The sequence below is a fragment of the Pygocentrus nattereri genome, chromosome 3 (assembly GCF_015220715.1).
Source record: "Pygocentrus nattereri isolate fPygNat1 chromosome 3, fPygNat1.pri, whole genome shotgun sequence".
Classification (NCBI taxonomy): Eukaryota; Metazoa; Chordata; class Actinopteri; order Characiformes; family Serrasalmidae; genus Pygocentrus; species Pygocentrus nattereri.
In genome coordinates, this window is record NC_051213.1 from 32090965 (window position 1) to 32118645 (window position 27681).

A 27681-nucleotide genomic window follows, 5' to 3' on the forward strand; every position below is an offset into this window, starting at 1 on the left:
AGGAACCTAATCACCCAATAAATGCTAAACCATAAATTGAACAACTGTAGCACAGTGCAGCTGATTATGCTGGTGCTAGCACAGCAGGCTAATAGCTTAACCCAGCACACCACAGAACAATTTAGGTTAATAGCACATTTTAGCATATTACAAAGAATAAGTTCAAGCTTGTTCATGACGTCCAATCTAATCGTTCTTTTCTGTAAGTACTGAGAAAGCCTGTGTTTTCAATGGAGAAGGGTAAACACTGCACATGTGATACAAATATCCAGAGTTGCCAACTACTTTTAATGGAAAGTTAACAAAGCCTGCTTGAAAAGTTGCTGAATGTCGTTAAATGACACCATGTGCGAATTAGTACATTGGTGACATCATTGTATTGTATTTGCATTCAGCCTAGTGTCACATTCACTAGTGTGCCTTTTACATCTGGTTGGGGTTAAATCCGCTTTTTAAAAAAAAAAAAAAAAAAGGTATGAAAAGATGCTAAATCTGGCAACACTGCAGGTTACAATCCTCAATCATAAACTACGAAAGAGTTAAACATTTAAACAACACATTTCGAGTACAGGGGTTTTTAAACGCACTACTACAGATAGATGTTTAATAAGACTTTTCACAAGTTATATTTTCACTTTAATGTCAATAAATATTTAAGACAGCACAATACACATAATGAAAAAAATCTACTTTGAAAAATAAATTAAATTACTTGTTTTGTAGTACATGTGCAATTGACATTACTGGGAAATGACCTTAAATGTTAACGGTGTGCCCACATCTGCAATCCAGCGCGATTTATTACATGTAAGATGGAAATTAAATTAAACTTTCATAAGAGAGCAGAGAACAGCATGTGCCTTGACCTGCTCTGGGAAATTTAACCTGAAATCAGTCATCAGTCTCTTTGCTTGTGTATCTCTCCGTAGCCCTTTAAGTACGGCCAGCAGAGGTTCACATTTTAATCTAGTGATACCTGAGTGATGAGGTTTTCTGTGAAGGTTCCCTGGGTTTTCTGTAGAACTAGTGAAGTGGATTTAACAGCCACTTTCAGGTTTCCTTTATACAGAAAAAGGCACAACAACTGAGAACCCTATGTGCACTGGTCAAAGTCAAGAAGCTACATGTATAGGTAAAGAAGCTACATGTAAGAGTTTCATTCCACTTCAGTTGTGTCAATTTGCTTGAAGGTTTTATATAAACTGTCTGCAAACATTAGATGACATCACTAATCACCATGTGCCACTGCATTTTATCTGCTTTTACGCTTTTCTAGACCTTTCTAGCTGGCACTCGGCAAACTAAGAGCTTAACACTTAGTCACTACATCTGTCAAAGTGAGAGCTGCCAAAACACCCTGTCCACACACATAGTAACAAGAAAAATTCTAACAGAATCTCAGGCATGCTATTTACTTCAGCTTAACCATTGTAAACAGTTTATTCAATAATAAATCAACCTTGAGCTTAATTTAGCATAGAGTGGTCCAGTATTTGTCCAAAGCACAAAAACTAGGTGGCTAATTCCCAGATACAGGAGCTGCGGTCCAAACATTGTCCTAAACATACCTGAGTGTAATGGCTGGTTAATGGAGAAATTAAGTCAGGATCGGAGAGGCCGAAATACAATGCCAAGAGGAGAGGCGTGTTGTGAGGCAGGGATGACCACACCCTGTCTCTGCAGCTCTCGAAGCACGTCCAGTATAGAGTCCAGCTCTAGTCTGAAGGCCTCCAGTTCACTGCCCTTTCCCTGAGCTAACTTCTTCCAGCGAGCCACCTCAGCCTGCTGTTCCTGCTCCACCACTGAGCGTGTCTGAGTGATCATCTGAAACGTGAAAAACAGTAGGAACATTGTGCTTGGATAGTGAACAGTGTGAATATTAGGACTGGCAGAAGTTATTTGAATAGTCATGTATTAGTTTATGTTGTTGTTATTTCTCTAATGTTCAGAAACTTAGGTCACAAAAGGTGTAGCCTAAAATAAATTCAATCAGAAATGCTCTTAGATACTACATTTACCTCTGAATAAGTACTGGCATGTAACTTCAGGTGGGAACGTGAGCTCTAGAAAACTTTTCTTGTGGTTCTCACACAAATAAGATAATCTCAAACACACACACGCACACTTTCTAAGCTGCTTCTCCCTCGGGGTCGCGGGAAGATAATCAAATTTAAAAAAAATTTTTTTTTCAAATAGAGTTTTTAAATTATTTTAAAAAGAGTTTAGAATATTATAGGAAGGAGTGATTTAACTGGATCTCTCTGGAGTTTATATTTACTCACATGCAAGAAAAGTATGCCTGCAATTTAACAGATGTAAAATGTGCTTTTATTACAACCAGTGTAGACTGAAAAACTGATTATAAATGGAGTGTTCAAAAACGCTTCAAACATTGTTTTAAAATTCTCTTGTCTACTAATTTTTCTCTATTCTCCCCTATTATGTGATGTGGTGTTTGAACTGGCAGAGAAAGAATGCTGTTCAGAGATTTCTAAAAATTTTCTATAGTTTTCTGCTTAATTTTGTTCAATTTGAATTGGGTGGGACTACATTTTTGGCCCAGGTGACATCAAGATCTGCCAAAATACCCATCAGAGTTATCAATACATATAGGTCAGCTGCTCATGTGCAATACTTGTTTTGGTTCTTTACATTGCCTGAGAGACGCCACTGTCAACAACACAAGCAGTTATGAGCAGGTAGAAAAAAGAAAAGCTCCTACCTGCTCACAACTGAGTCATATCAAAATCACTGTATATATATGTGCAACAAAATAATATTACTTAAAACAGTCACTTCAAAGTTTTGAATGGTACTGTATGATGCACACACCTGCTGCAGTTCTTGCTCACGCTGATTGTATCGACGCTCCATGGAGTGGATTTTGTGCTCAAGGCTGGCAAAGTGTCTCAGCTCAGGACTGTGGGCCTCTTTTGCCTGCTTAAGCTCCTCCAGAAGCTTTGCCAGCTAGCACACACCAAAATACAAAGAGGAGATGACGGTAGTTGAAAAAAAATCAAAGCACCTAATTTATCAAAACTTAAAGAACTTTAAAAAACAAGAAATTATTTTTGTCTAATTAACAGTCTTTATTTTTAACAGTTCATGCTTGATTATATACTAGGAATTGTTACAACCCACAAACTGTGCCCTTTCCTCTTCAGCTGCTCATGTTTATAGCATAGCATAACAGACTACTGTGCTCAGTGTTCCATGATTAAACAGTTTACAACAGTAATTTAGTAAAATAACCATTAAAATTGTATAATCTGCAGATGGCTTATCTTTGCCTGGGGACTTAATGTTGACCCGTTTTGACCTTTTACAAAAAGCCACAATATGCATAAAAGAGTAGTCCATCAAAACCTGAGTAATGAGCCATTGGCTCCAAAAAGAAATCAGTGTCAACTTTCTATGGTAACACATTACTGAGTGCATTCGACTGTGAATGTAATGCCCTAAAGCCATGATGTGTGACAGCAAGAATATGGTAGAATCCTACTCACTTGCACAGGTTCCCAAAACACAGCAGAGCAGTAAAAATAGATACCTGGTTCTGCAAAGTCTCCTCTCTGATTTTAGACACAGCAAGAGAGTCTTTAGTGCTTTGCAGTTCCTTCACCTGCTCACGCAAATGCAGCACCATAATCTGTAACAGACACAGGTACTTAAAATTAATCACTATATAAGCATAATGTTTATTTAATTTTCAGTAAAAAAAAGCAAGCAAACAAACAAACAAACAAACAAAAAAAAAGAGCATCAAATAATAAAAATTTATAAAATAATAAAAAAATTATTAAAAGTGAGACAACTGGACTCCTAACAACTGTGCAAGACCTGGCAGATCACCAAAACTGTCATCATCAGATAAACAGTACTTAAATCTTTCTTCTTTGAAAAATAAGAAAAAGCTCCATTTTTGCTTTAGATCTGAAAAAAATCCAAAGATGTTTCTGTCCATCCTTTCAACACGTCGTTACTAAGAAAAGGAAACACAAATAATAACAACAATAATAATAAAACTTTAACAAAAACAAATTAAACTAAGAAGCTGCTGGCGCTCTCAGAAGAGTGCAGTGACTGACCATCCCTGAGTCCAGACCTCAACATCAATCAAGGTGTTTGGAAGTATTTGGATGGCAAGAAGCAGAAACTGCAACTAACTTCTACAACTAACTGTGTATCCCTGTAGGTTTCTTTGAAAAACTGAAAGCAAGCTTTCTGCATAGAATGGAAACTGTAATAATATTTAGTGACAGAAGTCAGAAGTTTTAACGGAGGATGTTTGTTTATCCCTGTCGAATGAAATAGGTACTTTTCATAATGTATCATGAACCATAATCAGGTCAGTATTAGGGGGTGGCACACTTTCATACCCAAGCAATGGCATTAAGACTGCACAACACACACAACACAGCTCAAAAACTACTCCACTGAACTACAAGTTATTTAAAAAAAAATCATTACTAAACAAAAATGAAACAAAAATGTTTTTGTGTGCCTTCTTAGATAAAGCTGTTGAGGTGATGCTGCTTCTCAGCTTTTCTGTGCACTGCAGGTCTGATGTAGTGGCTGTAGCGGTCAGTATTTTGTTTCTTTTTATTTTGCTCAATACTGAAAGGTGCTTTCGTAATTTTGTATTGTGCTATTTGTTTAGGAGAGAGGTCCATTAGATAGTCAGAGACATACTATTTTAATAATAATTTATCACTTCTCATACTGTCAACTTCATTGTGATATCCATCGGCTTTATCGAACATCGCATTTATTCTTATCATACAACCCTAATACAAAACATAACTTTAATGTGAACCTTACTGAGGAAAAATGCAATAGGTTTCTAAATGCAATGGCAGGTAAATACATGAATAGATGAATAAATAATATTTCCTTGCAAGCAACAGCTGTAGTTACCTAACTGGCTAACTCTGGTTGCACAAATCACTGTGAGGTGTAAGTAATGATATACATAGATCAGGCCTAACATTACGACCACCTCCTTGTTTTTACGCTCATTGTCCATTTTGTCAGCTCCACTTACTATAGAGGTGAAAGCCTTGGGGGCATCTTGAGCCATTAAACTGTAGCAAAGACTTTGGTGCTCCAAAAAACAAACTAAACAACAAAAAACACCCCCCCCCCCACCATCACACCTTTCTAATACGTTTGGTTATAACACCATAAGAAGTATATCTATTTCTCTGGGGTGTTAAACAACAAACTGAGCATAAACAGAACATAAATACAGACACTAACCTCTTGGGTCTTTAACTGATTTGTGAGTTCAGTCACTTTGGAGGAGGAGTGCTCGAGGGCATGGCGAGCCACAAGATGTTCCATCTCCCTCTGGTGCTCAGCTTTGAGTACGGCAAGTTGCTCCATGCTGTGCTCCTGATCCCTAGAAAGATCACAGCACAGCAACAAAAACAGCAAGTCAACTGCTGTCTTGTAAATAAATCATCAGAAATTATAATCTGTCCTCACATAAATAATGTGAAATGATCTGAAAACTGTAACAAGAAATGTATATATGCACACTGCCTGATGATTAGGGCTGAAACATTTGGGGAAAATTATTTAAATTTTATACCTAGCTACTCTAAGTTTGCTGCCTAGTACTGTGATTGTGATTCAAATCGTGTATATTTTCTATGAATTAAAGCTATGCACTTTGTAAGTTCATCTGTCCATGAACAGACACTCTTGTTCATGGACAAATGAACAGACAGTCTACTTAAGAATTCTCTGATAAAGAACAGAATTCATGGTTCGTTGAATAACAGCAAGTTGTTCCAGTCCTGAGGCAGAAAAACATCCCACATCCACTACCACCTCCACTGTTTGAATGTTGCTATGATGTTCCTACTCTGAAATACAGAAGTTGCTTCATGGCAGATAGAAAAGAATTCCTAAAAGGCTTAGCAATTATCCAGGTGCTATTTTTCGGAAATGTGAGGGAAGCACTGACGCTTCTGTTGGTTAGAAATGTTTCCTACATTACTGCTTCTTTATGGTTGACAGTTTTGCTTAGTCCAGTTCCTACTGTGGAGTAATGAACACTGACTTTAGCTGAGGTTAGGCAGTCCTGCAGTATTACGGATGAACCTTTGGTTACTTTTTGGATGATCTGGCTCTGTGCCCTTGGTAATATTGGCAGGCTTGCCATTCCAGGGAAAATTCACCAATGTTTTCAATTTGTGGATAATGGCTTTCACTGTGGTTGAATAGGACATTCCAGATGAATATATTTCAACAATTTTTTTTCTTAACCTCTTTTGAAATTGCTTATGACCACGGCCTAACACACTTCTCTCCGGGACTACATAACTCTGATGTTAAGCTTAAATATGACAAAGGTTTACTTTCAACAGGACTGCCTGCATTCAAGTCTGAATATCAGACATCTGAATCTCATTTTTCAATTAATTATGCATGATCTGTTTCTTGGCTAATGTTGCTTTTTTCAAACAGGTGATCTGCATATTGGATAAGTTTGCCTGTTAATGAACTGAAGAAAAAAAAAAAAAGGTTACTTTAGTTGGCAGATCGTTGGCAACAGTTGGCTGTTGACGAACATTATATCTTTTTATCAAATTCAGCACTGGAGAACTTTGTGTGCTGCCATGTTTACCATCACTATACAAAATAAGCATAAAGCTTCCCTTCTTGTTGGATACACAATGGTTTCTTCATTGCAAGCATGCGAGTTCATTCAGAGCACAGTTTGGATTGGTAAGCAATAATTATTGTTAGTCTGATTATGCAAGTTGTAAAGTGGGACTGTTGTGTGACATTCGTTTTTTTTTTTTTTTTGAGTTGATCACTTCCCTACATATCAAATTAACACAACAATCTAACAATTTAAAATTGTGTCATTAATGAAGAGTGGATAAAACATCAGATGAAACATTTACTTTTTTCTCTTGGTTTTAGAGGAATAAAAAAAATGAAATAATAATTAAAAAATGTGTTTTGTCCCCTAAAAACCTAAAAGCATTAACTGTGACACATGCAATAAAAATTAAAAATAAGAAATCAGGAAGGGGTCAAATACTTTTTCACAGCACTGTGAAAAAGTAGCACCAGGTAAAAGATGGGCCATAATCACGCACTTGTGGAGTTCATTGCGTGCTTGTGTAGCAGCTGCCTGAAGTGCGATTCTCTCCTGCTCCCACTGCAGCTCCAGCTGCTCCTGTCTGAGTCTCAACCGGTCATTATCCTGCTGCACCTCAGTAATGTGTGACCCTGAAAAAGCCTTGGGCTGATAGTATTTCTCATCCTGGGTTGGTGGGAAAGTCTCAGCGGGAACAGAAAATGGATCTTTGGCTGGGTCTGAGTGGTGTTGCTTGGGCTTAGTGCTGGACCCCTCGACCCTTGGAGCAGAGAGCATGGTCCTCCTTTCTCTCTGCAGACGCTCCACGGTACGGTGCAGCTCCTGAATGGTGCGGCTCTTGGTAGAAAGCTCTTGGGTTAGGCGCTCTATTCGAGCTGACTGCGCTGCCTCTGCCTGCCGCTGGTGTCGTGATGGGCTGCGGGATGGCTTCTCCACCTCTGCTGAAGGAAGTGCTTGGCTTACTTGTTCCTGCAGAGAGGCCACTTCAGCCCTCAAAGCGTTCACTTGGCACTGATGGGCCTCCCTCAGCTTCCTCAGCTCCTCCTGCAGTGGCTCAGCCTGGGTGCCCGAGTCTTGAGACAAATCGCCCTGATGCTCCTGACTTCGCTCAGCTAACCGCTGCTCCAGCTCTGAGATCTGCTGCTCATACTGGAGCTACAGAGACAGACATGCAGTTTTGGGTTTGTGCAACTGTCTATGATTCATGTAAATCAGTCTGACAACACCTGCAGCTACAAATCAATGACCATAAAGCAAAAGAATTAATACATTACTGCAGAAAAAGAAAACAAACCTGAATCTACAAACTTATAACACTGCTGCTTTCTATTTCTATTTTACTTAAAAATATGCATATTTGTCTAACTTGAAAAACAGATTTTAAAAATAGATAAACCTGGAAAAAAAAGTCAGCCTCTTTTCAGTTTGAGTCTCTTGACTGTCAAATTCCCTCCCAGAAATTGCTAATTTTAGTAAAACCCATTCTTCTATCTACCCGTGCTATATTGGCTGCCACATAACTCCTCAGTATAATAGATCTAGCCCCATACTTAGCTGTTGACAAGGTGTTCTTTTCATCAAATGCTGCCCCCCCCCAAACATTCCTTTGATGACTGTGATGAGTGAGTTCCATTTTTACTTCACCATTCTTTCCCCTAAAATATCTGTCTCATCAATACACTGTTTTGCATGTTTCAGACACTGACTTTTTTTTTTTGGAAGATGTTTGAGGTAAGGTTTTCTTCAGATGACTCTCATGGTGTCCAAAAATCTACTGTATATTTATCTCTACTAATTATTAACATTTTTTTCATATAAAAATGGCAAAAATGGAGAATAAAGGAGTAATGATGCATACATGCACACACACACACACATAAAGCAGTAAACAGTAAGCATCTTTCATCTATAAAACCACAAATGGGATAGACATTTTCCTCCAGTTTTTCAAATTCTGAGAAAAAAAAAAAAAGATGTGATTTGCGCATGTCTTAGTATACAGTGGGACCCTGAGAAGTGCGTCTAACATGATTACTCATGGTAGTGCTATTCTGGGGTAAAGACATGGAGAGATGGAGGTTCTTGCTTCCGTTATTAAATTTATTATTCACAAAGTTCTTTTCTGTTTTGTATTCACAAAAACACAAGGTTGTCCACTGTACCTAGCATACAAATGACTACAAAACCTTCTGGTCTTTAGTTCTGTCCACTTAAGAGTCTTGAAACAAGCCCTTCCAAGAAAAAAAGAGATGCTATGATGGCATGGATAACACGGATTCTCTATTTATCATATGGAAAACACCATATGCTTGTATTGTTTAGGTTGTTTTGATTTAATTTTTGAAAATGAAACATGACACTGACAATATATTTATACAGTGAAAATATATATGTTAAACAGGTTTGGCCATATGTAGGACTGGAATTTGGGACACATTCAGGAAATATTGTGTGCCTTTATGTGGCTTTGTTTCTATGGCAACAACCTTCTGTAAAGAATCACAGAGGTTTGAATCATGAACAGCTGAGAAGAAAAAAAAACATGTAAGTGACCATATGCATTTAGTATGAAATTAAACTAGTATTAGTAAGAGTTTCTCTGACATCATGGCTATGTGGCGTCATCACAGCAGGACTAGAAAGCCTATGACTTATCAGCAGTCATCCCTGTATACTGTTCATTATTTCTTTTTTTTTTCTTTTTTTTTTTTAACCTGTCATGTCTGGCCATTTTTGCAATCGGAATGGTAATCCGAATGTACTGATGTACCAAACATATTTGTTTTCACAAGAAAAAGCTCTATAGGTTACTAAAGCCTATTCTTGTTAAAGTTTTTATTTTATTTGTTTGGCCAGGCCTGACAGGCAATAAAAAAGAGGACAGGAAAGAAAGAGAAGAAGGGAGGAGAGAGAAAAAAAAAATAATAATAATAAATCATAATAATGATAATTAAGTAAGTAAATAAATAAATAGAAAAAATAATAATAATAAAAAAAATAAAAAAAAATTTAAAAAAAGAAAAAACAAATAAAATAAGTAAATAAACAGACAACTAAATAAAAATAAATAGATAAATAAGTAAGTTAAAAAAAAAAAAAAAAGGGAGGGGGAAAAAAACAATTATACAGATATACATACATATACATATTCACATATACATATACATATATACACCCAGACATAATTCTACTATTTGCTGCTACATACATACACATGTTTACATATCTATACATATGCCTCTATACATATACACCCACCCACCACACACAATTCTACTGTTTGCAGCAATGTGTATATGTGTGTATATGCGTTCACGTGTCATGTGTCATGGAATGTGCTCAGCAATGAGGGCAAGAAGCCGCAACCATGCCCCCGTGGTCCAGAGACAGATAGGGAAGGACCCGGGGGACCCGGACCATCCACAGCCCATTAGGAACTCAGGAGACCTGAGGGGGGGGGGGGGGGGGGAGTCGTCAAGCAGCGGGGAGCGGTGGGGAGGGGTAACTCCTGCCCACCACCATGTACCACAGATGTCCAGGCTCAGCAAGTCATAGACCCAGGCCCAGCTGTCCACACACACATGTTCACATGCACCCACACATACCCACACCCACACTCGCACACACCAGTCACCCACTCATGCATACACACGGAACATACATGGACTCACAGTATCGGCGGGCGGACACCAGCACGGGTCAGCGGTAACCCAGGGAGGCAGCCACCCCGGCCCCGAATGACCGGCCGGTCTCCCCACCAGGCAGGGTGCACCAAACCGGTGTGAGAGGACCCGCCCAAACACACACACTCAATAGGTGTGTGAAATGAAAAGAATGTGTGTGAGCTACAGTGCAATTAAAATTGGAGGGACAGAGGCAATGTAGTACTGAATAACAGCACACTGCCACACTGCCCCCCAAGGCCCTCAATGTCTAATGTGTAAATAAAATTGAGGGGCAGGTAGCAGTGAGCAGATAAGTGAGGTCACATCAGCAGCGCCACCCACCATCCACTGAGTGACACCTGCCCCCCAAAGCCCTGTGTGTACTGTACTGTGTCATGAAATGTGTCATTGTAAGGGGGGAAAAAAGGGGAGGAGTGGGACATCACGCATCACAGCGAGCAGAGCCAGGTAGGTGGCCCTACTCACTGTAGCATGGGCCCCCCTCCCCCAGAACCCCCATGTGTAGTGTGATGTTTGACTGAGTGGGAGGAGGGGAAGGGTCAGGATAAGAAAGACCGAGAGGCAGAGAACTACCCCTCGGAGGAAGAGAGCCAGCTGGCGCTAGCTCACTAGGCACCCCGGTTTCCTACACCCGGCCGCGGCGCAGGGAAGGCCGGCCCTGGGCCCAAAGCGGCCACGACCCCAGGACACCACCGCGCTCCAGGCCGGCGCCCGCCCACACAGCTGACACAGCACAAAACATACACACCCACACGCACACAAGAGACAACAATTATCACACATACACATACTCACGATTACAATACACATACTCACAATTACAATACAAACACACACACATACATACCAACACAAACACACTCACCCGCACAAACTTCACACACACCCATATATACGCAAACACAGTGGTCCTGGGTCCAGAACCAACCAGCCCTATGTGGTTGTCCCCCTACTTGAGTGCCCCACCCCTCCTCCCGGGAGGCATCCAGAATCCTGGAATGCCAGACAGACACCCCGGCGCGCCCCAGACCCCCCACCACCCGGCAGTGCGCCCAGGGGGGCACAGACCCTTCCAGCGCAGGGAGGAGCCCAAACGGGGGACGGGCGACCCCAAGCGCCAAGGCCCCAGACCCCGCACCCCGGCCCACACAGAGGAGGCCAGCCCCCCGGACGGGGCCATCACCCACCCCCACGGGTCCCCAGGTCCCCACCCCAAGACCGTGAGCGCACACATCCAGGCCCAACAACAGGGCCCGCACACAGAAACCGCAGAGCATCAGCCCCCATCTCCAGTCCAAGAGCCATCAGACACCCAATTTTCAATATAATTACCTGTGCAGTTAGTGCATATATTTGTTTCTCTGAGGCCCATTTGGAACATTCTGTGCCCTGTATAATGTATTCTATGGAGAGTTTTGTATTGTATAAGTTGTAAATTTGGATTTTTAGTCATTTTAAAAGTATTTAGACATATCTGTGTCCAGAAATTTTCATCCGGGATGATGGAAAGATCTCTCTCCCATTTTGTAATTGGAAGGGATATTGAATCATTAATTTTTAATAATAATTTGTATATTTTTGATAACAGTTTAGGGGTATAGAGGTTTAGAAAGTCTGTTATCCACACAGGGATTTCTAGATTTAGATTACTTAGATTAAATCTTGCCTGTATGATGGACCTCAATTGGTGATATTCCAGAAATTTGCTACTGCTAATTTCATATTTTAAAATAAGATCTTCAAATGAAATAAAGGTCCCATCATGAATAGCATGTTCTAAATTATTTATTCCTTTTTCTTGCCATTCTGAAAAATTCAGTACTGTCTTTTTCCGACATATATCGGGATTGTTCCAAATGGGTGTTAATTTACAAGGGATTAGTGAAGACTTAGCCATCTTTAAGAATTCCCACCAGGCTATCAGGGTGGTGCTTATTGTAAGGCTTTTAAAGCAATTGAAATGTTTAATGCTGGAGCTAATGAGAGGTAAGTCAGATATTTTCAATTTCCCACAGAGTGTTTGTTCCAGATCCAGCCATGGACTGTATGAGCGGTTTGATTTCATCCACCTTGAAACATACTGTAGTCTATTGGCTAAAAAATAGTGATAAAAATTTGGTTCATTATTGTTCATTATTTCAGCTTATGTTACTTCATACTTCATGTAACTCTATAATCAAGTACATCATTTAATAATTAAATAATTTAAGACAAGTTTCCATTTACTACACACAGAATACATGTCAAGCAAATGACGTGGCCCTCCACTTTTCCAAGAATAGAGAGCATGGTGAAACACTTGAACATTTTAAAATGAATCTTTGACATTTTGTAGCTTAAAGGAGGCTTACTCTGAGCAAATCTGCATCAAATCCAGACAGATTTCACAAATTGTGAAATAATTTCTCTTCTGAGTTAAAATCATTGGTCTTTGAATGTTTGATGTAGCATGCTGTGCTTGATGTAACAAACTGAGGGGTTAGAAACTTACCTTTAAAAAAAAACTAGCTAAGTAACATAGCACACTAAACAGGCTAAAATATCCAGGGTTAGAGAGTAAAATTAAAGTATTTTCTGAATGATTCACTTCTTAAACTGCAATTTAAAAAATAAATATTATTAAAAATATCAAATATTAAAGAATATTTTGTAAAATGTCCAAACACACTTCACTTGTGTTTTGGTTAAATCTGCCTTATGCAGTATTAAACCCAGTGTGGGTAAAACAAATGGCATAGTTAGTTTGCATGTCACTCACTTTCCACCAGTTTCTCAGCCTCACATGCATGTTTTTCAGATGACACATCCAGACATTGTCTTGTGGTTTTTCAAAGTTTGAAGAAAAAAAATTAAAATAAAAAATCCATAGAAAACGACATGTGATTTATTAACATATTATGGGACCAAGAGAAGCTCATCTAGCAAGATTATTCATGGCAGTGCTATTTTGGGGTACATGCATGCAGAGATGACGTTCCTTGCTCGGTAATTAGATTTCTGATTCACAATGTTCTTTTCTATTTTGGATAGACTTAAATACAAGATAATTAACTCTACTTAGCTTTTAATTTACTGCAAAACTTAGCAGTCTGTATTTTTACTACCAAATTCGGCTAAGATTTCAGCTGTCACATGCAATAAACATAGACACTCTACACATTTTCTCATATACCTTGATTCTTTGGAACTGCTGCTCCATGGCTCTGAGGGAGCGCTTGGCTTCCTCATCGCGGCCCTCAAGCTCAGCTTCCAGTCTGTGGATGCGTCTCTCCAGCAGGGCTGTTGTCTGCGAGGGCTGAGGAGCTGTGTGTTGACAACTGCTTCGTCCTTCCTCTCCACCTGCAGCTGCTGCAGCGTAGATCAGAGCTGGCAAGGAGTTCGGATGCCTACGGCGAAGTATGTCCTCCATCTCTTTTACCTGAAAGACAGATTTTAAGATATGAGCACTCTGAATTAGGGGCTGGCATCACGGTTAAATCATGATATCTAAAAATGTTTCCACAATATGTATTTGCAGTTTTTATGGGGGTTTGGAAAGTTGGAACACACAATGCACCAAAATGGGTGCCAATGCACTGCACTGTATATACTGAACATGTGCCTTGTACCAATCCACAAAAGGTAGGCACTCAGTAAGGACAGCACAGAATCGTTTGAGCAGGACAAATGGCATGTGGATCAATTTTTGAAACACTGACTGAGGAGAGTGAACAGAAAGGAGTGATGTGCTCTGAATGAGTAAGCTGCAAAATGAGACAGCTGCCTCTCTCAGGTCAGAAGGCCAGAGTACACAGTGTGATTCTCCGCAGCTTGTTTCTAACCTGCCGCTGAAGGTCCTGAATCCTCCTGGCCTCTCCAGCCCTCTCCTGAGCCTTCTTACGCTGCTGGTTGGTTCGCTTGGCTACCTCCATCTTAAGCTTCTCCACCTACGGAAAGACATACATTAGGCATGCACTACAATGACTCAACAACATGAATGTTATCACAATCACAGTAACAAACACCATTTGGCCAGAGTGAAAACGTATTGCTCAAAACATCATTGTGAGTTCTAATGACAGTAGGCATGTGTTACTGAGAAAATCTGAGGAGTTTGTGAGATGCAACAAGAGCAGCTCAGAAATGGCACAGCACAAAAATCAAATCAGCAACAGAATTCAGGTTTGATTTAAAGTGGCTGAAAAACCGCTGCGCATTTGATACAGCTGGGTAACGGTTATAGTTTAAATTCACTTACTATATCTTTGAGGTCATGTATACAGAGCAAAATGATGCTAATTATTGGTCATTTATTCGTTATTCTGGGTCTCTCCACTACTAAGAGGAGCTTGTTGCCAGGTTTGTATATTGTACACCAGATTATTTTCTTTATTGAATTCACCATTTTCTAGTCTTATAATGCAAGATTAGGCCCGCTTCCTGTTCACTGTTAAGCATGTACTATGAGCACACAAGGCACTAAAACAATATAACGTGCAACAAACTAGGAACGGAACAATAAACAGAGAGAGAGAGAGAAACAATTTTCAGCTCCGTATGGGGTAAAAATAAAACACTACACCACTGGTTTTGTTAGATTGTCTTGAATGGTTGACTAGCCAAGCTGTGTGAAATGACAAGCAGAGCACAATCTTGAGCTGGAACAAGCAAAATTGCCCTTTTGCATTCATCTCCTGTTTGGGAATACTTTGTTTTCAGAAGTTTATGCCTGTGAGTCTAACTCAGTTTTCCCATCAAATTAAATATAATATCAAGAATTATTTCTCACTGTGTTTTTTAGCCTATGTTGCTTTAAGTGCTGATTCTGAGAAGGCAAAACTACTCCCACCAAAGGGATGTTTGTTTCCAGAAGGTAAGAGCCACAATTCATATAGCAAAGAAAGCTTATAAATTAATCTTCACTGTTCAGTTCATTTTATTTTGGGATATAGGTTTAACCGTCTATATGTTTTTTGTTTATTTTTATTATGGACCATAATAAGAGGTTTGCCAAATTCATATGTACAACGTGTAATAAATCTTGAACTTATTTGTTTTTGTCTTTTAAAACATGACTTTATACTCAGCATACTATGCATGTTGGTTAATGTATATGCATAGTTTTTTTTAATGTTGTTTTCCTGCACCATTAAAACAAGCTTACTGTATTCTCTTGCTATTTATTGACAAGCATTAGCTAACAGTTGTTCTGCAGAGAAGTATGGATTTGGCTCTAGGTCTAGATCATATGGAAAAATAATTAACACCACATTTTCTTGTTTAAAAAAAAAATCTTCAATGATTGATCATTGTGCATGCTGGAAAAAGCTCAGACTCCTGCATGTGCTCCCGATGAATAAGCTGCAAAAATCATATCAATAAGCATGAGCATAAATAAATGTTAAAAATGTGTAAATGTCAAAAAAAACAAAAAAAAAAACAAGAAAACTGTATTTATCATTTTCAACTCATTTGAACCATTGAGACATTTAATCTGTACTGAAAAGGTGAAAAGGAGAGTTTTCCTTGGAGCTCAGAGTGTGTGTTGCACTCTGTGAAACCTCTGGAAGCCATGGGGAAACTTATACAACAATACTGCAAAAACCTTAAGGCCAGTAAAAATCCACTGTTTTAACAGTAAAAGAGAACAGAAAATTACAAGTACATAATATTTAATGCAATTCTATCAGTAGAAAATTAAATTAGTCCTCTCTTTCATAGATATGTAATTGTATTTTTTTGTAATTGTAATTGTGTATATTTTGTCGATATAGTTATATATTTCATACATTTTATATTTATGCCTATTACTGCACATTTGCACTGTCTGTTTTGCACTATTGCTACTATTTGCACTTCTGATAGATACTAACCACATTTTGTTGCCTTGTACTTGTACTGAGCAATGACAAAGTTGAGTCTGTCTGTCACAATACCCTGTTGCCAAGCCCTACTTCACATTATTTTACTTTCAACCTCGCTGCAGAATTTTAGTGCTTGTGCAACCAAACACACAAATGAAAAGGCTGCACTTGCACTGCAAGTAATCTCCATATCAGAGAATGACAGACTTTAAACCAAACTACCATTTCTCCAAATTCCACTGCGGAGTTGCTTTCTGTACAGAACATTTAAATGCCTAGATATTGAGGCTGCTAATACAACATACAGAAAAGACTGGGAAAAAAAAAATCCAAAACATTATGTAATATATTTAATGATGCTTTCGCACTCAGATTCAGACTAGTCAGCATGTAGGCGTAACATGGGGATCGGAGATCTATCTTAAATCTGTACACTGCTCATAAAGCACAGCAGAATGGCCATCTTGAGAGCTCGCCACTTAAAAGAATATGGTGTAAAGAATATTCAGACGCTTCAATCGTGGGAGGCCATTGAAAAACTTGCTTAAGGAATGCCAGAGCTACCCCACTCACTGCATCAAAGCAAGTACTGTGTTTCCCTCAGAAATTAATTAATCATTACATAAGAGTATTTCTCCATGTTTTATGCCAGTATGTGTTTGTTAGGAAAACAAATTAGATAAACTAGTTTGTAGACATCTTTCCAATTAAATTCACTGAGTGTTAACCAAAGATTACAACCACATCAAAATAAATATATAGTTTAATCTAACTAGTTATATGTGCATAATTCCTGCAATAAGAACTAAACCACAAAGGTAAATACAAATTTTATTGAGAGTCATCACAAAGCAGTTGACCGAAAGCTACAGTACTGTGCAAAAGTCACCAACTATTTGTTTATTCTTTGCAAAAAGGCTAATAAGTACATAATTTCCCAGAAATTTCATAAGAGATTAGATATAACATAACCCACTTGGAGAATGAAGGGCAAACTCAAAGCAAACAGGATTTTCAAAAGTTTTCTTAATTTCTAATTTTTTGATATAGAAAAAAAAATGGAACTCTTAACAACCATGTATGTGCTATACTACAAAAACTGTCAATCAGACAAACAGCACTTGAAGCTTTCAGAAGCTTTAGAGAGAGAGAGGAGAAAAATCAAGCTCCACTCTTGCTTTATATCCAAAAAAAATCCACAGGTCAACACTGAGCCTGAAAGGATGTGCAGCTGTTAAGAAGCCGTTACTAATAAAAGAAAACAGACAAAAATGTAGAACATTTGGAATAAAATACCAAACCTGGACTTCTGAGACGTGTGCTTTTATGCGTTTGAGATTAAATTTGTGATTGGGATTATTTGGATTATGAGAAGTAGAAAATGCAACCAACTTCTAAGACTGAACTTTGTAGGTGTGGAAAAATCTCCCTACAAAGAACGAAAGAATAGAAAACAGCCACCTGGAAAGAATGGAAGGCAAAAAGGTATTTTGTATTTAAAAGGTCATTTTTGACCAGGGGGTCTATGACTTTCTATGACATTTGCACATTACGATCAATCTTTATCTATACACAATTCAGCAGGTAGTAGACATGGTAGCATACAGAGGTAAAGATGATGTAATAGTTAATATTAAATTGTGATAAATGTCATTAAAAAAAATCTTTTTAAAAGAAGTGTTGTTACTTAAGCTTTACAGGAGGCATAGCTGTATTTATTAGAACAATAATCAATAAAACATTGAAGAAAAAAGACCACGACCCTTGAAAGACTGCGCTTACAATGCGTGAGTCTGTGTGTTTGCGTTTATATGCAAATATTAGTGTAGTACCAGCTATTTTAAGGAGAAAAAAAACGTGGTAGGAATTTCAGTAGTACAACACAGTAAGTTAGTATTCACTCTGTTAACAATGGGGGGGGGAGAAAAAAAATACTTCAAAAGATATTTGGACAATAGCTCGAGTGAATGTTACTAAAAACGTGCATTATAAATGTTGACACTGGTGAGCTCAGTGAAAGCTACAGTTCAAGATAAAAAGTCTTGTTGCTCAGTTAAGTAGCTGTAAAAACAACATCTTTGAAACAGTGACACTAGGAGAAAAGACATTTCAAAGTCACGCATTTTCTTTCTTAGCAGTTGTTCTTGATGGCAGAATAACTGCAGAATTTCAAGGCAGCCTTTGAAGCAGCAGCGAGGGTGGACTTTAGCTCCCCAGGAAGGGGCAAAATGTGAGATGGCCATTTAAAAGATTATCATGCCTCCTACACACAAACATCAAACCAGCAAGATCAGAATTTAGCAACCCACTGCCTGAGGAAAACAAAGATTACCCTGTATTTGCTATAGAGTGTTTTTTTTTTATTTATTCTAATTTAAAGGAATGAAGCTGCTGCCCCTTTGTGGCAATGCAAAATAAAACAAAAATGCAAAAAAGTTCCTGCACTTAAGCATGTGAGCTAGATCATTACTGTGCACCCTTTAAAAATGAGTGTAAATTACCAAGATGCTTTTTGTGTTATCACACAAAACATGTTTTTTCCAGCCACAATAATAGTATATCTATGATACAAACTGTGTAATCTGACACACACACACACACACACACACACACACACACACACACACACACACACACACACACACACACACACACTTCATGTGGTAACAAGTATATCAACTAGTTTTATTCAACCTAAATAGAAAGGATTCTTTTAATCAAAGTAACTTTATGAGTTGAACAAAACTAGTGCAACTGCTTGTTACTACATGAAACATTTTTAGGTTGAACTGATGTAAATTGAACTGATGTAAATTGCTTTTCAATAAACATAAGAGATAAAGGAACTACAAGGTAATGACAAAAGATTTTTAAATCATTAAAATCTGTCCTTTCAATATGGCAAAACTGCCATATATAAAAAAAAATAAATAAAGTAAAATTTTTACAGCATGTGGGCTACAGTATGTTCCTCTGAAATAAATCACCCTCAGTTAGTCATCAATGGTGGCAAGGCAGTTTATTTCTAAAAAATGTTAGTTTTTATGTCAGGCTCACGGTGTGTTAATGCAACTGTGAGTGCTGTGGGCCATCTTACCTGCTCAGTTAGTCTCTGTGTCTCTGCATTAGCTACTCTCAATCTGGCCGCATCTTTGTCCAGCAGCTGCTGATTCTCAGCATACCACTGCAGCCTCTTTTTCAGCACAGAAACCTCCTCCTTATGCCTCTCCTCCAGAAGCTTCAGCTCAAAGCCCTTATCACCTGAAAAAGACAGCCATGGCCTAACTGTCAAAGCAGCACTCACTTGACGAAGTGGAGACCAGCTTTTCAAAACTCCATGAGCTTGTCCTACCTGAAGCGTACATGACTTGTGTTTTTGCCAGGTCTCTCTCTTTTTTTATCACATGCAGATCCACCTGTAGGGCTTGCTTCTCTTGCTTGAGCTTGTGGATTTCCTCCTGCAGTTGTAGTTCCCTCCTCTACATACATACACAATGATATCAAAAACAAAAACAGCCATTTCTTCAAATGAAACAAGAACTGAATTTGAGCAGCTTACCTGTGCAGCATGCACTTGAGCCATAAGCTCGGTAACACCATATCCTTGGTCTGAAGCAGCTACACTCCCCACTGTCTTCTGCTTACTGTTCCTATTTAACTGTTCCCTAAAAGACAGTTTAGTGTTGGATGTTAAAGCAATGGTTTGTGAGCATCAAGCTAATGGTGGGGTGGTTAATATTTGCAGTTCATAGCAGCTCTGTCTATTAAATGCAGGCAAGCTCGTACATTCTCACAAAAAAAGGTACTGTCGGGGTAACTTTTAGTCCTCCAAGGTACAAACAACAAATGTATCCTCAGCTCTTCCCTGCAGAGGAGGCTGCCATGTATGCGTGGACCAACAACCATGGCAACTGAAGAGGCCAGCTTAACAGCATGGAGCTCACACTTGTAAGAACATGAACTAGTTTGCTTTTCTTTATTTATTTCTTACTATTTACTTGTCTTTGTCATGAATACTGTTCTTGGCAAAAAAGGATTGGGCAGTTTTTTTTTACTTGGAAGTGGATTGTAGATACTGAGCTTGACTAAGTGATGGTATGCTGACTGATTCGGGCGCAGTGGATTCTTGAACACAAAACATCTTAAGTTTAAAAAAATCTTCAGTTTAAGAAAATTTATGAAGATATAGGTAAATGATGTCCAACATTCTTGGGGCAATGATAGCCTTTAGCCTTAGTTTAGACTCTCTTCAGTTGTTAAATATGGTTCCTATTACTAAATACATAATAGTAAACGTAACTGTGTATAGTACATATAGAACCTAGTAAACAAGTTCTCTCAAGCATCTAAAATGTTTTAAATAAAATATACTATATTGCCAAAAGTATTCACTCACCCATCCAAATCACTGAATTCAGGTGTTTGTCACTTTTATGGCCACAGGTGTATAAAACGAAGCCCCTAGGCCTGCAGACTGCTTCTACAAACATTAGTGAAAGAATGGGTCGCTCTCAGGAGCTCAGTGAACTCCAGCGTGGTACTGTGATCGGACGCCACCTGTGCAACAAGTCCAGTCATGAAATATTCTACAAATCAACTGTCAGTGGTATTATAACAAAGTGGAAGCGGTTGGGAATGACAGCAACTCAGCCACAAAGTGGTCGGCCATGTAAAATGACAGAGCGGGGTCAGAGGATGCTGAGGCACATAGTGCGCAGAGGTCACCAACTTTCTGCAGTTAATCGCCTCAGACCTCCAAACTTCAAGTGGTCTTCAGATTAACAGTGTATAGAGAGCTTCATGAAATGGGTTTCGATGGTCGAGCAGCTGCATCCAAGCATTACATCACCAAGCGCAATGCAAAGCGTTGAATGCAGTGGTGTAAAGTGCCATCCCTGAACTCTAGAGAAGTGGAGATGTGTTCACTGAAGTGACAAATCACGCTTCTCCGTCTGGCAAACCGATGGACGAGTCTGGGTTTGGTGGTTGCCAGGAGAACAGTACTTGTCTGACTGCATTGTGCCAAGTGTAAAGTTTGGTGGAGGGGGGATTATGGTGTGGGGTTGTTTCTCAGGAGTTGGGCTCGGCCCTTTAGTTCCAGTGAAAGGAACTCAATGCTTCAGCATTTTGGACAATTTCATGCTCCCAACTTTATGGGAACAGTTTGGGGATGGCACCTCCCTGTTCCAACATGACTGCACACCAGTGCACAAAGCAAGGTCCGTAAACACATGGATGAGCAAGTTTGGTGCACAGAGTCCTGACCTCAACCCGATAGAGCACCTTTTGGACGAACTACAATGGAGACTGCGAGTCGGACCTTCTCGTCCAACATCAGTGTCTTCTTCTGCAAGAATGGTCAAAAATTCCCATAAACGCACTCCAAAACCTTGTGGAAAAAGTTATAGCTGCAAAGGGTGGGCTGACATCATATTAAATCCAATGGCTTAAGAATGAGATATCACTCAAGTTCATGTATGTGTGAAGGCAGACAAGCGAATACTTTTGGCAATAGTGTATTTAAAAGGTGGAAGTGTAAAAATATCAAGACTTTAAAATTAGGTTAGAGTTGGTATCAGTACTTGGTATTGGATGATACTTAAGGGTCAGTTATCAGTATCAAAAGAGAATGTGGTATGCCTAGCTAATAGTGTTTTAAATTATGCAATGAATTTCTGTTTTTACAGATAACAGTTAGTTGTGCTGTGTCCAGTTTAGTGATATAGTTTGCACAATATTTGTTGGTGGGGTATAACCTTATATTACTTGTTGGGTACATTAGCCTCATAACTCTAGTACAAAGGTCACTAACAGGCAGACTGCAGTCTGAGTCCGGATCTGGATGATGTCCTATGTGGACCTGGACCTATAAGAAATAAACTATGGAGAATTCTTTAATTTCAACAGGGAAGTCCAATTTTAATCTGTAACTTCTCTAGCCTTCACAGTACCACTGTAGCAGCCCAGGAAACTCAGACCAATCGTATGCGTTGTAAATATCACACAAGACACTACACAGCCAATCTCTGTGCATTACGAAGAGCACTGAGACTCTAGTGAGTGATGCACACACAGGGGAGGGATGAGGTGAGACAGCAGTTGGAGAAGAAAGTGAGCCAGAGGGAAAATTATTTCACATGGTGTGATCTAAAAAGAGAAAACTGACAATAAATGTTGTTGAAATATTACTGAACTGTACTTTATTTGATTTGACATTCAGCTGCTGGCTGTATAAGATGTTTATATAACTACTTGGCTAACAAAATATACAGTATACGGTACTGAATCATGATGCAGATTAGACATGATGTTCCAAACCTTTGCTTGAGGAAATTTTCTCTTACTGGACTTTAACGAATTTTACATGAACACCCCTGCTCTAGTGCAAAACTAAAGATGATATCAAATGTACCTTGGCTGGTTGACTTTACATGGGGTAATTTACTAGTTAATCTGACTTGTACAGAAACACTGGTTCTTCAAGACCCAGTCTTGAATCGTCACCTCTAGCAATATCAGATGTTGGAGATGTTGTAAGAAGAGCATAAGTGATATTGCTATGACAACAAATGAACATACCAACAAACAGAACGCATGTCAAGGGGTGAATAGAGTACGATGTTTACTTTAAAATGTACACTCGATTGACTTGACAATTCTTTGGAGAGGCAAGCTCAGTTATGTAATATGCTTAGACCATAACTTTGTTTCTCACGATCAAAGCGAACACTGAATGTGCATCATCACTCTGTTATTCATACCACTAAAAAGCTTCTGTACAATACATAACGTAGGCAGATGTGTCACACAACACATACACAAATACAGGGTGAGTCAAAAGTCACAGGACAGGTTTTATTTTTATTTTTATTATTGACTTTTACCTCTGGGGTCATCTCAAACAATGCTGAGAAAATACTCAACTAACACCACCTTCAGCTTGTGACAGCATAAAAATAAAATAAAAGGTGTCCTGTGACTTTTGCCTGTCCCTGTATAATTAGAAATACAGATGTGTTTGTCACACTACAAGGTGTCTGTACCACAAACTACAGACCCAAATGGCCCATAGTGTGAGGAGAGCCTTAATAAAAGAGTTATCTTAAACACTCACTTCGTGAAGGCTAATTCAGAGAGCAGCCGCTGGTTCTCTGTGAACATGGCCTCTTCATGTTGTTTACTTTGCGCCTGGAGGGTCTTCACCTGCATGCACAATTTCTCATTCTCCTACAAAGTCAAAAACATTAAAATACTGTAAACTTTACAAAGAACTGTAAAGACCACATCAATGAATCAAGCAATAAAATAATCATTCACCACACAATGTAAAGATATCCGCAAACCCAATTTGGACTAAACAAATTTTTTATTTAAACGAAAATGCACAAAGGACTGATTTACACTGCTGACAGTAAGAATTCAGTTGAGAGAAAAGAAACGATTGACGGGAAGGCTAAAATAAATGAGAAGCTATCACAAATAGCATACACCGTGCATCTTCAGTCACATTCCAACTGTTAAACTGTATTAAACCGTTCTCACAATTATTATTATTATTATTTCAAAATAAAAATATGGGGCAGTGAAATGCAAATAAAAAACAGAAGCAGCCTTGTGTAAATCTACTTTGCCACACAATCCAAATAAGTTGGGACAGGGGTAATTTATGACTAGGAACTTTGTGAAATGTTCAAAACGCATCTTAAACAGGTAGATACAGTTATATCACCCTGTATAGTCTATGACATCATCAAAAGATGCAGGGTATCCAGTGAAATCTGTGCGTAAAGAGCAAGGCCAATAACCAATACTTAACACCTGTGACATTCAAGTCCTCAGGTGACACTGCATTAAAAGCAGCAACAGCATTAAGAATGGCAAGAGCTGTCATTGGTATCTTTAGCTCCTAAACTGATTATTTAGTAATTTAGTACTGTTAAAAGGAAAAGTGATGTAACACAGAGGTAAACACGCTCCAGGGCCAATTTGTTTTCTGGAAATCAAATAATGAACAATTTTTTTTGCAGAAATCAATTTGGAATGAGCGCATGTTTAACCGAAGAAAAAAGTTAAGAAGGTAAAACCTCAAATATTTTTTTGTACTTAAAGCTGCTTAGATTATTTTAAAGCTACAGGTCAGCAGTGCAAGGATATATTAAAAGGATGCGTTTGATCCTTAGGCTAAGAGCAAAGACAGAAAACAAATCCACCCACACACACTGTACATACTGTATTTTAATTTGTATGCGTTTTATCCTGGTGCAGAGAGCAAAACAGGGAAACACACCTACCAGCTGATAGCCCTGAATCAGTGTTTCCTGTTCCTTCATCTCTTTCTCAATCAGTCTGAGTTTCTCCTCTGTTACTGGGTCTGAAGCCTTGCCAAAACTCCATCGCTGGTTCTTACTGGCTTCTTCTACGCTGCACAACTGAAAATGGAGCATTCTTTAGGGCATATCGTGCTTCAATAATAACGCAGCCTCACAGTCACCTCTGTTTGTAAACAACCCAAAAACATCCCATAATTGCAATTCATTTTAATGGAAGAAAAACACTTTCATAGAGAAGCATAAACGTGCCTGAACTGAGAAGTTTCTCTACTGATATATGTATTTGCACAGTAATAAAAACATGCTTGGAAAGCAAATCACAGGGCAGTTTCCAATACATCTGAAAACAACATTCATGCACAGAATACCAAACCCCTTCCTACATAAAGCCAAAACTAATTCATTTAATTCACAATTAGCAGTCACATGACCAGTAAACATGAAGCTTGACATATTAACCCAATAAGAGTTGAGAAAGATTCTACAGATGAATAATTTCAGGAGAAGAGATTTCATATTACCACTTATTTTCTGACGTGATGCCAACACCAAGAGTAATCCGATATTTCTTCTTTAAAAGCTAAAGAGCTTTAAAAGTTGGGATGCATCAAAATGGGAATTGTGGGCCGATGCCAATGTCAGCAATACAGCCGCCCAGCATCATCCATGTTTTCAAATATACAGTAGGTTTGAAGTAATGGTAAAAATGGGTACATATTTTTAAAGCTGCCAATACTGATCTGATTCCGGTATCATTGGGCAGCTTTTTACTGAAGCACGTCACTCAAGATAAGCATCTAAAAGCAGGCTCAAATTACTCACTACTCTCCACTACCCAACAGAAAAAATACACAGTAAACATCACAACACACACTGTGAGTGCATGCTATTTCGGGACAGATTTGTCACAGGATTGGATTTATATTATTCTTCTGATGTCCAATTTACTATTTTCTGCTTATTATGGCCTGATATTATACCTGGTTTCAGATTGGTGCCATCTCAAAGGAAAAAAGATCTTATCTAAGCTCTGTGACCAGACAAATAACTGCAGAAAATAGCACAATTTGGGCTGTTACATAGGACTGCGTATGAGAAACCTTGAGCTCTAAATGAACAGAATCACTGAAGACTTTATGATGCTTCATTTCAAAGCTCCAGTCGCTCAATTTTATGGCTCACTTTGAGAGACAAGGGATATGAGCTCACTCATACTTACATACATAGAAACACAGTAGGTGAACACCACTGAGACAAAATAACCCCTACAAGAACAGCATAAATTGAATAGAGAATAAAATAAAAAAATAAAAAAACACATTTAAAGTGCATAACGTTAATACAGGTTCACTCAGTCACCCTTCTTGTCTGACACTCAGCGCCTTATGGTCCTTTCTTTTCCCTTTTTTCACTAAATATAACTACTATTACCTTCAGCACTTATGTTTGCCCTATAAAGCAAGACATTTCAATGACTGCTTCTCACTCTAATATTGCACAAGAAAAAGACTTTAAAACCATTCACAGGTCCAAGATTTGTTAAACAAAATGTTTGATTTGTATGCAAAAATCTTTCTTTATAATCTAACATATTAAAGACTACTCAGCTTTCTTTTTTTTTTTGGGGGGGGGGTGGCATTCTCTGAACAGGGTGGCAGAACTACTTTAAACATGATTCCAGCATGTAATCCAAATGAATCTTGCTGTTTTCTCAATCTGTTATTGAAATTTGTCATATGAATACATTAAATGAAAATATGCATAACGATGAGTAATTAATTTTATTGTGCGCAAACATCTATGTAATAAAAACATTTTAAACGCTTCAATAGGGTATCTATGGTCAATGTGTTTCATTTTGTGTCTAAATATGCTGAAATCGCTCTGTGACGGCACAACCAATTCTTAGAACACTGATCAGAAATGTCAACAATAACCTGATGTGCAGATCAGACTTTTGGCCTTTCATGTGCATATTGGTTAATGGAGTTGACACAGACCATGACACCAGTTACACTTCGGTCAAAACAATCTCAAAGGACAATCTCAAAGGGGGCTGACATATGCATGGAAAGTGCCCTTGCGTTTATGTGTTAAAATGGTAATGAATTTTAAAAAGGTTTTAGAAAGTGTAACAGCAGTGGCAGATGTTATTGCAGTATGAAACAGAAAAACTATACACAGAATCAATTTTCAACTCAAAGCCTCTCCACTGACTAAAGCACTAGCTAAATCAAATATGAACAAATAATCAAAAATATACAGAAGCGCTCTGATAACATCACTGACGAGAATATTCAAGAAAAAAAAATTATGTTCAAGAAAACTTTGTTCAAGAAAACTGTGTATTGAGGAAAAAAAAACCTATCCCTATTAATGCCATCATTATATATAGTCACTTTATTTAAGCAAAAACTCTTCAAATCAAGCAAGTCTTTGCAAAATATCAGTAAATAATTTGTTAATTAAAAAAAAAAAACTAAACAAAACATAAAAAAACAAAAAAACATTGCTATTCACTGATGGTTCTAGTGCTTGTAGGCAAAAGAGTCAAACTGAACACCAGTGAGCAGGTATCAGCACTAACCTTGCTGTGCAACATGTAGTTCTCCTGTCTAAGTGCACTGATCTCCCTGCTGTGGTCTTGCTGTAGCTGCTCTTCTCTGAGGAGAAGCTGTCTCGCTCTCTGAGCCAGCTGCAGACGCAGACACTCCAGGGAGGAGCGCTCCGAGGGCAGGTCCGGACCACTGCCTGCAGGTACATCCTTTACCAACTCAGTCTATCAGACACACCACAGGGAGAAGAGATGAGAACCTGTACACTAGTGGATCAAAGAAAGAAAAAAAACTTTCATTCCATTCAAGTAGTAATAAAGCATCTATTTACTCACTCTGTTTACTTGTTGTGTACTGCTGTCTGAACGGTCAGTACAGCCAGTGCTCAGTTCACTCATCTGGTGCTGTAAAAAGGCAGCAAAGGACTGGACAGAGGCAATTAGCTCATTGCTTAGCCTCAAACCAGAGTCTGGACCTAAACAAGAACATAAGTACCATATTTATAGACTGTTCTATTTTTGGGTGAAAACTGCTGTTTTGTAAAGCTTGACTCTGGGTATCTAGTAGCTCAACTCTGATTTCATGATCTCCAATGTTTTGGTACATAAAAACATCACTGAGAAGTAGGAATGCGAATTATGCCAAATTCTT

At 38.6% G+C, this 27681-nt stretch overlaps 1 protein-coding gene across 3 annotated transcripts in view; it reads right to left on the reverse strand.

The window, feature by feature from the left end:
- Positions 1-358: 358 nt before the first annotated feature.
- cep162 (centrosomal protein 162) overlaps positions 359-27681 on the reverse strand; it is a 54999-nt gene continuing 27676 nt past the window's right edge. For all 3 annotated transcript variants that reach the window (XM_017706878.2, XM_017706877.2, XM_037537366.1), the window contains 14 exons: positions 27366-27505; positions 27063-27254; positions 24437-24574; positions 23260-23372; positions 19705-19810; positions 19498-19624; positions 19243-19406; positions 14124-14228; positions 13475-13720; positions 7116-7771; positions 5260-5401; positions 3551-3649; positions 2833-2967; positions 359-1824 (listed from right to left, as the gene is read on the reverse strand). In XM_017706878.2, coding sequence (XP_017562367.1) covers positions 1603-1824; positions 2833-2967; positions 3551-3649; positions 5260-5401; positions 7116-7771; positions 13475-13720; positions 14124-14228; positions 19243-19406; positions 19498-19624; positions 19705-19810; positions 23260-23372; positions 24437-24574; positions 27063-27254; positions 27366-27505 — 2585 coding nt within the window. In that variant the 3' untranslated portion in view covers positions 359-1602. The remainder of the gene's footprint in view (positions 1825-2832; positions 2968-3550; positions 3650-5259; positions 5402-7115; positions 7772-13474; positions 13721-14123; positions 14229-19242; positions 19407-19497; positions 19625-19704; positions 19811-23259; positions 23373-24436; positions 24575-27062; positions 27255-27365; positions 27506-27681) is intronic.